The following is an 11,638-nucleotide window of genomic DNA, read 5'->3' on the forward strand; positions in this document are numbered from 1 at the left end:
CATAAACATAGGTTTTTATACATACTATAGACTCTTTAGAATCACTTCAAAATTAACATAGATATTTTATAATGTAATTCAATTTATACTTGTGAAGCTTTATACTATAAGGCCTGATGAGATTTCAAATATAATTAATTTTGTTTAAACTGATAAGATTTTAATGGAGAATATCATATTGATCGATTTCATATTGATCCCTACTTCTTTGTTTACATCTTAAGATAAGGTTTCTATTTTATTTGCAGTTGCTTCGTATTCAACGCACAATTGAATCTTTAGTTTTTGGGAATACGTCAAGAAAGCCTGGAATTGACGCACAATGAATTTCACACCGTTTGGAAATAGTTTTCCGGGTCTGCCGCAGTTCACGACGACGACGGCGCCGCTGGTGTCGACGGTGACTGCGGCTGTGACCGTCGCCGATGCCGATGTGGCTGCAGCGGCCAACAATCAGCAGCAACAGGAGCCCGGGGGCAGCAACAATCGCTACCAACAGCACCAGCAACAACAGCAGCAGCAGCAGCAACAACAGCAACAACAGGTTGCATCCGCTGTGGCAATGACGCACTTCAGCCAACCGAGCATGGCCAGCGCACAGAGCAGCAGCAGCGGTAATAAGTTTCGCAGCGCACAGGAGGATGTGTTGCAAGGTGATAAATACAATGGACACTTGGTGGCAACGGCAACACAACAACAGCAGCAGCAGCAGCAACAACAGCCGCAATATGCAACGGTTTATGCTCCCAGTGCCACGACGAGCGCAGCGGATGCATTGCAGGCAAGCAGCTCCGGCCAGCAGCAGCAACAACAGCAGCAGCAACAACAACAACAGCAACAGTTGCAACAACAACAACAGGTGGTGGCACCGCAGGAACTGACTCAGGATCTATGCAACGCCATTCTGCAACAACAAGGTGAGTTTACTTCGGAGAATTCCCTAAGATCCCGCATTGGGCTAACTGTTTGTCCTCGCAGTGCTACAGAATACCTCCTGGCAGACGATCACTCCGGGCACCACAGTCGCCGACTACCTCTCGCATCTTCCAGCCAACACGTTGCCGCTGTCGCTGCACCACTTTCTCAAGTACTCCGCGGAGACGATCAAAAAAGAGAACCAACAGAATGTGGTAAGTAAAGAGATCTTTGTCTTTAATTATACTAAGTTATCTAAGTTAAATTAAACACTTGCAATTGCTGCTTACAGGTGTTGCAGGTGCAGACGGGACCAGGAGCAGCCATTGGCATCAATACCATTGGTGCAACCACAACCATAAGCATACCTCAGCAGGAGCAGCTGCCGTTGCAGCAGCAGCAGCAACAGCAACAGCAGCAACAACAACAGCAACAACAACAGCAGCAACAGCAACCTCAGGCAACGCTGCAGTTGCAGACGCAGGCAGTTGTTGCAAGCAGTTCGACAGCGGTTAGTGGCACCAAAAAGAAGAAGCGCAAAAAACGTTCCAAGGAGCGTAAACCGAAACTGCGTCCCGGCGAGATCCGTATGAGCACCGCCCTCGATGGCAGTCCACTCTACATGTGCCCCGAATGCCATGTGGCATACCCTGAGCCGGAGCTGCTCGAGGTGCATCTGGTGGGTCACAATCTGGAGCGACGTTACGTGTGCGACATCTGCCAGGCATCGCTGAAACGCAAGGATCACCTCACGCGACACAAGCAATCGCATAATCCGGAACGGCCCTACATCTGCACCGTCTGCCTGAAGGCCTTCAAGCGCAAGGAGCAGCTCAGTCTGCACTTTGTCATCCATTCGGGTGAGAAGCGGCATCAGTGCCAGGAGTGTGGCAAGGGCTTCTATCGCAAGGATCATCTGCGCAAACACACACGCTCCCACATCGCCAGACGGGTCAAAGCCGAGCTCAATAGTCATGTGAGGCGTGAGAACGGCACCAGCATGTTGCAACCTGTGGTCACAGCTGCCACAACGGCAGCCGTGCAACATGCCAATCAGCAGCAGCAGCAGTTGCAGTTACAGCAGCAACAACAACAGCAACAGCAGCAGCAGCAACAACAACAGCAACATCACATTGTCGTCAGTCAACAGCAGCAGCAGCAGCAGCAACAACAACAGCAACAGACAGCAGGTCAGCAGCAACAACAGCAAATGATAAATTAGCCAAATGATTTTTGTAAAGTCAGTTAAATCAAAATTCAAAACATGAACCACTCCCCCATCAGTCTCTCGTTCGAAACGCCTTGCGGCATGCAACAATTGTTGTAAGAAATTATATTTTTGGCTAAAACAAACCCATGCTTTCGGTCCACATCATTTAATTGACTCAAACAAATCGGATATTCGAATATCGTATACGATATTCAGCAATGCAATAGCAAATGCTTGTAGGACTCTCCTCCCGGAGATCCTCATGAACACTGTAATATTATTCCTAACATCGATTATCGTTATAACGATATTCAGCAATGCAATAGCAAAAATTAGTAGGGCTCTCTTTCAAGAGATCCTAATCAATACTGTACAATTATTCCTAGGCAACGACGTGACACAAAATAGGGCATTAAAGTGCTAAAAAGCTGGGACCATAAACCTGATTAACTTCCAACCATCACTTAATCCTAACTTTAGCATATTTCTGTCTAATTCATAAGCACTTGTGAGGTTAATCTGTGGTTTAATCACGGATGTTGATAAATGTTGATATAATTTACGATATACGATATGATACGATATAATTTACGAATTCAATTAAATATTTATACAGTGATAATATTATAATTATTGGATTATGTAGCATCGAAAACTACCCCAAACATTAAGTTTAATCTTACTCTTAAGTTTCGCAATTTTCCCTTAAACGCATCTGCTTCCAAGTTTAATTTATTAAATCCATGTCAGTAAACTTATTTTTAATATCGTACAACTCAAACTGTAGGTCCCAGAACGCCGATCTGTTATGCAATCGGCCCATTTTTCCACAAGTACTTTAAGACAACAAAGAAATTATAATTTTATATGCGAATCGTGTATTTTAGTGAAATGTATTTTTGTATAAAATGAATTCTATGAATATGTAAATGATATGAACAACGGTGTAAATGCGGTAAACTATTTATTTACTCGTAATACCTAAACAAAGCGCAATTTAGATGTAAGTACGGATTTAGATACTATGAATGTACTTAAACTTTTGATAACACCGATTAAAAAATTTGTAAATACACCTGATTATTCTTTTAATTGGTTGCTAAAAAACGGGAGAAATTTGCACACTTTAATGAGGAAGTCGAAGTTGTAATCGTGGTAAGATTTCAAAAGCAACTCATTAGCTTTAAATAAACATATTTATATATTGAACGCTGATTACGATAAGCCACATCAATAATCTGCATTGTTTTTAATTTTCTGTACAACCAAGAATTTCCCAGCCCTATCTATTACTCTGAACTTTGTAACTTCAATATATTGAATATAGTATAAAAAAGCGAGCACCAAGCTGATTTGCATGCTACATTTAAACTCTATATTCAGTCGCTTTTTGCTCGAGTCGAGTGCAGTTTTGTGGAAAAATGAATTTCAATTGGGCGGAGTATTTGATTCTAATCCTCTGCATAGCCACAACAGCTAAAGGATATGGAGTAAGGAATACCAAGTGACAGTTAATCCCTTATTATCATTGTATCAATTACAGATCCTAGAGAATGAAACAAGTGATAAGAAAGTGCTAGAAAAATCGATAACAGGTTGCCTGCCCTTTGTAAATGCTTCTGGTGTTCACAAGATTGATGCTCCCGGAATAAAATCCTTCGATGTGCTTTGTGACAATGAGGTAGCAGGTCCTGGGTGGACAGTTATCCAAAGGCGTAGCCTTGGTACAAGAGATCAGCTTTACGATATATGGGACAAAAAGAAAACGAGGGAAGACTTCTACAGGAATTGGAGCGCATACCGTGAGGGATTTGGCTCATTTGATTTTGAATTTTTTCTTGGTTTGGAAAAGATCCATCGATTGACAGCCAATCAGCATCACGAGCTGTATATACAATTAGAAGACTTACGAAAATATGTCACCTATGCTCATTACGATCATTTTGTAATCTCTGGCGAGGATGAACAGTATAAGTTAAGCTCATTGGGAAATTTCTCTGGCACTGCTAGAAATGATTTATTCTGGCATCTGAACATGAAGTTCACTACATTCGATAGGGATAACGATCTTTGGAGGAATGGAAACTGCGCTAAAAGAAATCATGGTGGATGGTGGTATCATATGTGTGCTTCCTGGTAAAGAACTTGATCAAATACTTTAACTTAATATTTCATTATATAATTTTTTTTTTTGTCAGTAATTTAAATGGCAAATACAATATGGGTGGAGCTGTATACAATGATTCGCGCTCTATCTATTGGGACGATCTGGATCCTCTTAGTAGTGTTATGATGCTCATACGTCCAAAAATGTCTGTAAAATAAATTTTCACGTTGTTTGTTCTTATATTTGTTCGGAATTTAGTAAATAAATGAATTACTGTAAAATTTCGCATGGAAGTTGAATTGTCAATGATAGTAGTTTGATAGTATAAAATTAATTTAATTGAAATTAATAAATTTAAAATTTCAGATTTCAAATCTCGTCATTTTTCATATCCTTAAATATTTCTCGTTATGTAACAAAATTTTTTATTTATTCTGGAAGATTCACTCGGATTATAGATATGTTTAATATATATAAAGTAGTAGTAATAATACTCCGTTGATTTATGTTTATTTTTATGCACCATTTATTTTATTCAATCAAGTAATCAATATTATTATAACGTAATTATAATTAATTATTCATGTATTTTAATTTATGTAATTCGTGTATTTTTATGTATATTTATGTTGTATTTATATGTATAGATAGCGTTCATGTATTTTATATCGTATGTACGTGCTGTTCTTTTTTATACTGCATATGTTCCTTGCACACGTATAGCTTAAATTTAAGTTATAACAAAATACGCGTTAGATTAATTTAAAAGTAGAGCAAATATAAAGGAGTGACTGCTGCATTGCAGAGGTGGAGCAGGGACATGGTAAGGAAGGATATATTACTAGATCGCAGGAGGAGATAAGCGGATTTGAGTCAAGCCTTATCAAAGAATGTCTTCTCGAATCAGCCAGATTTTAAATCTAACGAAATATTACTTAATTCAAAACATATGCAGTTATATAAAAACATATATAAATATATATGGAGATGTGGATGTGTGTGGGTGTGTGTATGTGTATGTGTGGTGTTCCAACAATTGCAAGGCGCCCAAGACATGCAAGTCCTGCAGCCGCTTCATCACTCAACAATTTTTATTATTACTCGTACAGCATCTGTGTGCGTGCGTGTGTTGGGTATGTGTGTGTGTGTGTTTTTGGTTAATTTATTGTGTTTCGTTTTCGTTGCGAAAATGACGACTTCAATCACTGTACAAAAGAACTAGACGGAGCACTCCGACACTTTCCTGTCTTACGGTCCACAGAAATATTTCCGCTTCTGATCGTCGATATAATCACGTGTGGACATTTGAATAGCCTGCTGCAGCATCTCGCTCTCATTGATACCTAAAATCGAAATGAGAAATTGTAAGTAACAATGATTTATGCGGAATTTCTGAAATATTTTCATTCTAGTCCCTTAAACTGTTAAACATTATAAATCAAACTTTACTAATAAGACCCAAACTAAACCTAACGTAAGGCTTACAAAAAGTTGAACCTTTGAATAATTCATAAGCTTTTAATAAACATTTTAATATGATTACGAAATAGTCGGTATTGACTTTGTTTTCTGTAGACCCAAGAATTTTTCAACATTATCTATCACACTGACCTTTGTAACTTCAATATAATGTTTACAGTATTAACTAGTCGGAAAGGCTACAGTCGAGATTCCAACCATAGGATACCCGCTAATTATTTCAATATAAATAAAAGTACTTTAAAGAAAATACTTGTTTTGCTTTGAAACATTAATTCGCAATAACTGTCGTTCTACTTGTCAAATTTTTATGCGATTCAGTTGGATAATAGACAGCGTTAATTGCCATTAAAACAGAATTATCTTAAAACTGTGGGTGTGGTGGTTTTTCGCGATTTGCGATTTCCCTTTCATGCCAAAATTTTTTTAAATTGTAACTTCGCATTCTAGAATCTCAAATAAAATTTTTATGATGAATTCAACTTGCTAGATTAATAACAAACAAGTCCAGCATTTGCTTACCATCATTGGCATAGGATGCCTCTAGCAGCTCCTGATAGAAGCTAGAATAACTCTGCTTGGGCGTTGTCTGCGCATCGACGCGCTTTGGCGGCGACTGGGATGACTGCTTGGAGGTGCAAGGTCGCTGTTCCGCCTCCGGGGTGTGAGCTCTTGGTGTGGCTGGCGCTGCATCACGTTTGGGACTCTTACGTAACGGCGTCTCGAGTGTCTCCAGGCTTTAGGTGTTGCAAAGAAAGGTGTGAAAAACATTTGTAAAGATTGTTACCAGATTTACATACTTGTTGCTTGCCTCACGCGCCTCGTGGCGACGCTTCTTGCTGCTGCGTAAGGGATTGCTGCGACGCTGCGATTTGGATAGCTTATTGGCACGCTGGGCAGTTGCTGAATTGGGCGAGGAGTTGCCACCGCCGCCACAATGTCCCACCGAGCTGGTGCTGCTCATGTCCGTTGCATCACTTTCATAGCCACCCAGATCGTTCATCTCGGGCGGCAGCTTGTGCGAGAATTGGCTGAGACTTTTCGGCGATAGCGTAAAGCCAACGGTTGTGCCATCGCTGACATTGGTGCTGCTTACGGCTGTGTTGTTTCCATTGTTATTATTATTGCTGCTGCCGCCACATCCATCACTCGAGTACTTGGAAGGTGAAGCATCCGAATCGGTCAGTGCTTCCGCTGAGGTCACTGTCGATGATGTAGTCGAGCCGGCGGCTGTGTTGTTGCTGCGTGAGCGCTGCATGTTATCACGGCACCACTGTAAATAGGATTCGCGTGCAATTTGCTCCTCGATGGCCTCATTGGTGGCTTCCCAGTCTGTTGTCTTCAGCTTATCCTCAAACATGGTCTAGCAAAGAAATGATGATAAGTGCAAGGTCTGTTTTAGTTGTGGTTTATTTACCTGCTCAATTTCCAGCTGTTCGCTAAGACGCACTGCCTCCTTTGTCTGAATCTCGGGCTTGTAACCAGCCAAGCCTAAGCCGACGCCAACAGTGGCATTGTAGGGATCTAGTATGGCATTGTAGTGCGAGCCTCTCTGATAGGAAAGACGCAACGGCGGGTAACCAGCCTGCGATTGCTCCGAATTAAAGATGTTAATGGGAGCTAAGAAATACAATCGAAAATACATACATTAATTTAATAAAATAGTTTAGAAATGTGCTAGTATAACTTCTCACTCGACTGATAACAATAGACTTCCACTGTGCGACTGTAGATCTCTGATATGGCCTGTATCTCGATGTGATTGCCGTGTGCATCGCGTGCTCGTTTACGCTGAATGTACCCATTGATGTCTTCAGTGACAAATTGTCCAAAGTATTCGCGATTCTCATGCTGGAAAAGCCAATACGACACTTTAGAATCATTGATAAGCCGAAAAAATGTATATAATTACAATATAGTCCATTGTGTGCTGTCGTATAACATCGTGCATCTCCTCGTCTCCGTAGATTTGTAGAGATATTGAGCGAAACAGGCAGGCGCCATCCTCCTCAACGGGTTTCAGTTCATAGCCACGCTTTTCCATGCACTTTGCAAACTCATCGTCGCGACGCTGCCATTCCTCGATCGATATGGTACGCTCCTTGGGCTGCAGATGCTCATCGCCGCTATTGTAGCCAGAGAACGTCTCCTCCACAGCCTTGAGCATATTGGCAGCCGCCGTCGCTGGAGTCATCTGTGTTTGTGCCTTGGGTGCGCTGGCCAAATGCTCTGGCGATTTGCGACCCACAGCCGTTGGACTACTATTACCCACGGATGTAGCAGCGGCAGCTGACACAGCGGCATGCGGACTGTTGTTGGCAACGCCGGGAACACCGCTACCCACCACCGACACATGATTCAGATTCAATTTCTCCCGCTCTAAGCGATCCCGCTTGTGATGGTGGGCATGACTGTCATGATGCTCGCGACGCTTTGAACGAGAGCTGCTAAAATAACAATTATATATGGAATAAAGTAGTTCCAAATTAAGAATTGACTTTGCACTCACCTCTTGTGTGGGCTGCAACGATGGGTGCGGGACAATTCCTCGTAGACCTCGCCACGACGCTGAGGACTCTGAGTGATTGAAAGGGAGTCACAGGTTATAATATATTTTAAAGTTTTCGAGAGATTAGTTACTCACCTGACCATGTCCATCGATAACGACATTGCGATGTGCCTGGTTGACAACAGATTGCTCGACAACCACCTGGCCAGCGACATGCGCCTCTGTGGCATCCGCATCAACGACACGCTTGCCACTTGGCGCACTAACTGGCTTAATAGTCATGCTGTGGCTGTTAGATACCACGCAAATAACAAATATCAGCGAGTCTTAAAAAAAAACGCTGCGTCTGCTTTCTTTTCACTTCGGCTCCAAATGTTGTTGTGCGAATGTTGATGACATATGTATATGTAAAAATGGAATTCGCTTTGCTGTTTGGCCAGCTCAGAATTAGATTTTCTGCTGCCTATGTGTGTGTATGTTTTTGTATTTCTGTGTATTTAGTATTCACTTTTGCACCGAGTTCTTTGTCCGTGTGGCAATTATTGATGCTTCTCCTTTGCTTGGGTGCTTCTCTTTTGAGATTCTTTTTATTGCAGTCACTTCTTCTTCGTCGTCAATGTTGTTGTTTTTGCTATCGCTGTTATTGTTGCTAAATTCAGTCGCTTTATTTCAGTTTTGAAATGCACAAGCTATGAAATCATATTCATAGCCAGCGTAAATGGTGAAAATTTTAAGGTTTTCATTTAGGTGTATCTGTGTGCGTGAGTATGTGTGTGTTTTTGTCTGTGCGTTTGTACATATGTGTATGTGTGCTGTTTGTTCGCAATCGCCTTTGTCTCCGCACAGTTGCAGAAACGATTAATTAAACACTTTGCTTGTCTACTTCGTTTTACTTAAGCGCTCTGCTCCTTGCAAATAACTCACTCAATATTTATTGTGCTTTTATGCAACTATGTTTTGATTTTGTTATAGAAAACGGTTAACGACAAGTTGGGTCAGTTCGATTTTTATTTACACCAGCCACAAATTTGTCAGATGCGCACGTTGTTCTTCTTCTTGTCTTTTTTGGGATTTTTTAGGCATTTACCATTGAGTCAGCTTGTATGAACATCTGATAGCAGAGTTGCCCTATTTACTTTTTGTTGCACGACAAGTGTCTCAATGAGCGATATTATTTTATCGAACTTATCGATAGCTTTAATAAAGATGTGTGAATTTATTTAATGAATGACGCAGTACCTACTTTTAAAAATAAATAGCAATTGTTGATCAGTATTATTTTATTTCACTTTATAGCGTTAATAAATACAAAACAAATAATGAGTTAAATATTTGTTAACACAGCTGTGCTTGCGAATATTTGCCATTTAATTAGCATAACAAATCATCTAAAAACAGTTGAGCTAACATACCGATATTTTGTTTCACTTTAAATATCAACTGAATTTGGCTTAGTTTGATTTTAAATAAATTCCTTAAATTTGTTTCCCTATTTAGACCCGATTAAACAAAAAGCAAGTATATTTATTGTTTGCATATATATTTTAAAATCGGTACTGAGCACTGCTGTCATTCATGTTAGCCGTTATACAAGTAAATTTAACAGTTGCTGTAAATGTATTAATTCGTTACATAACGACCATTCCAAGCGCCAGCACCCCATCCAGCTCCATAAGGATATCCCCATGCCGGATTATGTCCCATCCAACTTCCTTGCGATCCCCACCAGTAAGGATAAGGTCCACCTCCGAACTGAGCGCCGGTTGTGCGTTTCATGCCCGTAGAACTGAATCTTACTCCTTTATTGTTTGCGTTGTAATTTCCGTTGTTAATCTGCGAATTGTCGGTGCCATCATTTGATAAAGAGCTCGATAGGCGAGACCAAGATGTGGATCCGGTATGTCGAGCATCTCTACCATTTGCTCCGAGTGGAATTGATTCCTGAACCCTTCTTATGACCTTTCCAATAACGCCAGGAATACCTGGTTGATAGGAATTTCCGTTTGTTGAGCTGGAATGCTTAGTCCAAGTGTGAGAGCCATAAGTTCCCGAATTGGGACCACCCTGGTTGATACTATTTTCGATTGATTGAGTAGACGGATTAGTTGAACTGGACCACGTCTTCGAAATGACTGTCTGGGAGTTAACACCACCTTTACCAGGCATAACGAAGGTACCCGAGCTATTCTTCTGCTTGCCAGACTGTACAGTTTCCTTAATTACGGTTGTTGTTGTTGTAGATCTTGAGCCTCCTTTCACGGAAGAATCAGAAGAACTTGATTTTTCAGAAGTTGTAGTGCTTGAACCTGAGTCAGATTGCTGTGAGCTGACACCAATATTACCCTCCGACCCAGAATTCATTGTTGTCGTAGTGGTTGTTGTTGAGCTGGACTGGTGTTTTTTGCCGGAATCAACAACTGTGTTAGAGTGGTTGGAGCTTTCATTTACAGCGGGTTTTACTGAAGAGTTAGATTGCTCAGAGGTTGTTGTCGTTGTGGTTGTTGTAGAGCCAGACTGGTGGGTGTTGCCGGAGTCGACAATGGTGCTAGAGTGGCTTGAGCTATCATCTACAACAGGTTCTGCAGAGGAGTTAGATTGCTCAGATCCTACAGAGGTTGTTGTCGTTGTGGTTGTTGTAGAGCCAGACTGGTGGGTGTTGCCGGAGTTGACAATGGTGCTAGAGTGGCTTGAGCTATCATCTACAACAGGTTCTGCAGAGGAGTTAGATTGCTCAGATCCTACAGAGGTTGTTGTCGTTGTGGTTGTTGTAGAGCCAGACTGGTGGGTGTTGCCGGAGTCGACAATGGTGCTAGAGTGGCTTGAGCTGTCATCTACAACAGGTTCTGCAGAGGAGTTAGATTGCTCAGATCCTTCAGAGGTTGTTGTTGTTGTGGTTGTTGTAGAGCCAGACTGGTGGGTGTTGCCGGAGTTGACAATGGTGCTGGAGTGGCTTGAGCTATCATCTAAAACAGGATCTACCATGGAGTTAGATTGCTCAGATCCTTCAGAGGTTGTTGTCGTTGTGGTTGTTGTAGAGCCAGACTGGTGGGTGTTGCCGGAATCGACAATGGTGCTAGAGTGGCTTGAGCTATCATCTACAACAGATTCTTCAGAGGAGTTTGACTGATCGCTTCCTTCGGAGGTTGTTGTCGTCGTGGTTGTTGTAGAGCCAGAGTGGCTAGAGTGGCTTGAGCTATCATCTACAACAGGTTCTGCAGAGGAGTTAGATTGCTCAGATCCTACAGAGGTTGTTGTCGTTGTGGTTGTTGTAGAGCCAGACTGGTGGGTGTTGCCGGAGTCGACAATGGTGCTAGAGTGGCTTGAGCTGTCATCCATAACAGGTTCTGCAGAGGAGTTAGATTGCTCAGATCCTTCAGAGGTTGTTGTCGTTGTGGTTGTTGTGGAGCCAGACTGGTGG

General features: G+C 41.6%; 4 protein-coding genes across 8 annotated transcripts; 2 read left to right on the forward strand and 2 right to left on the reverse strand.

Annotated features, from left to right (window-relative positions):
* The first annotated feature begins 322 nt into the window (after positions 1-322).
* LOC117788582 (transcription factor SPT20 homolog) lies at positions 323-2,240 on the forward strand. Its single transcript, XM_034627370.1, has 3 exons — positions 323-917; positions 979-1,130; positions 1,208-2,240. The coding sequence occupies exons 1-3, from the start codon at positions 323-325 to the stop codon at positions 2,135-2,137; spliced, it is 1,677 nt and encodes a 558-aa protein (XP_034483261.1). The 3' UTR covers positions 2,138-2,240.
* A 1,279-nt stretch (positions 2,241-3,519) lies between these two features.
* On the forward strand, positions 3,520-4,517 carry LOC117787939 (ficolin-1-like). The gene is made up of 3 exons (XM_034626577.1): positions 3,520-3,615; positions 3,669-4,261; positions 4,324-4,517. Exons 1-3 carry the CDS (start codon positions 3,547-3,549, stop codon positions 4,448-4,450), a joined length of 789 nt encoding a protein of 262 aa, XP_034482468.1. The 5' UTR covers positions 3,520-3,546; the 3' UTR covers positions 4,451-4,517.
* A 776-nt stretch (positions 4,518-5,293) lies between these two features.
* Positions 5,294-9,294, reverse strand: LOC117788042 (OTU domain-containing protein 5-B). 2 transcript variants are annotated; one of them, XM_034626700.1, is made up of 8 exons: positions 8,356-9,294; positions 8,221-8,288; positions 7,624-8,155; positions 7,406-7,562; positions 7,129-7,331; positions 6,512-7,074; positions 6,234-6,448; positions 5,294-5,575 (listed from the first exon to the last, which is right to left on the reverse strand). In XM_034626700.1, the coding sequence occupies exons 1-8, from the start codon at positions 8,500-8,502 to the stop codon at positions 5,481-5,483; spliced, it is 1,980 nt and encodes a 659-aa protein (XP_034482591.1). In that variant the 5' UTR covers positions 8,503-9,294; the 3' UTR covers positions 5,294-5,480. The 2 variants fall into 2 exon arrangements, with proteins under 2 accessions (XP_034482591.1, XP_034482590.1); XM_034626699.1 differs by having other exon boundaries at positions 7,624-8,158.
* A 445-nt stretch (positions 9,295-9,739) lies between these two features.
* On the reverse strand, positions 9,740-11,607 carry LOC117786479 (uncharacterized protein DDB_G0271670-like). Of its 4 annotated transcripts, none has more exons than XM_034624766.1 (2): positions 11,421-11,607; positions 9,740-11,315 (listed from the first exon to the last, which is right to left on the reverse strand). In XM_034624766.1, the coding sequence occupies exons 1-2, from the start codon at positions 11,554-11,556 to the stop codon at positions 9,841-9,843; spliced, it is 1,611 nt and encodes a 536-aa protein (XP_034480657.1). In that variant the 5' UTR covers positions 11,557-11,607; the 3' UTR covers positions 9,740-9,840. The 4 variants fall into 4 exon arrangements, with proteins under 4 accessions (XP_034480657.1, XP_034480658.1, XP_034480660.1 ...); XM_034624767.1 differs by having other exon boundaries at positions 9,740-10,946; positions 11,448-11,604; XM_034624769.1 differs by having other exon boundaries at positions 9,740-10,824; positions 11,467-11,603.
* Positions 11,608-11,638: the final 31 nt, after the last annotated feature.

This window comes from Drosophila innubila (genome assembly GCF_004354385.1).
Source record: "Drosophila innubila isolate TH190305 chromosome 3L unlocalized genomic scaffold, UK_Dinn_1.0 0_D_3L, whole genome shotgun sequence".
Lineage (NCBI taxonomy): Eukaryota > Metazoa > Arthropoda > Insecta > Diptera > Drosophilidae > Drosophila > Drosophila innubila.

Coding starts and splice junctions, on each gene's coding strand:
- LOC117788582 (XM_034627370.1), top strand. CDS start 323: ATGAATTTCACACCGTTTGGAAATAGTTTTCCGGGTCTGCCGCAGTTC. Junction 918..978: donor CGCCATTCTGCAACAACAAG/GTGAGTTTACTT, acceptor TTGTCCTCGCAG/TGCTACAGAATACCTCCTGG. Junction 1,131..1,207: donor AAGAGAACCAACAGAATGTG/GTAAGTAAAGAG, acceptor TGCTGCTTACAG/GTGTTGCAGGTGCAGACGGG.
- LOC117787939 (XM_034626577.1), top strand. CDS start 3,547: ATGAATTTCAATTGGGCGGAGTATTTGATTCTAATCCTCTGCATAGCC. Junction 3,616..3,668: donor CAACAGCTAAAGGATATGGA/GTAAGGAATACC, acceptor TATCAATTACAG/ATCCTAGAGAATGAAACAAG. Junction 4,262..4,323: donor TATCATATGTGTGCTTCCTG/GTAAAGAACTTG, acceptor TTTTTTTGTCAG/TAATTTAAATGGCAAATACA.
- LOC117788042 (XM_034626699.1), bottom strand. CDS start 8,502: ATGACTATTAAGCCAGTTAGTGCGCCAAGTGGCAAGCGTGTCGTTGAT. Junction 7,332..7,405: donor AGTCTATTGTTATCAGTCGA/GTGAGAAGTTAT, acceptor TGTATTTCTTAG/CTCCCATTAACATCTTTAAT. Junction 7,075..7,128: donor AACAGCTGGAAATTGAGCAG/GTAAATAAACCA, acceptor TTTCTTTGCTAG/ACCATGTTTGAGGATAAGCT.
- LOC117786479 (XM_034624766.1), bottom strand. CDS start 11,556: ATGGATGACAGCTCAAGCCACTCTAGCACCATTGTCGACTCCGGCAAC. Junction 11,316..11,420: donor CTCTGCAGAACCTGTTGTAG/ATGATAGCTCAA, acceptor AATCTGTTGTAG/ATGATAGCTCAAGCCACTCT.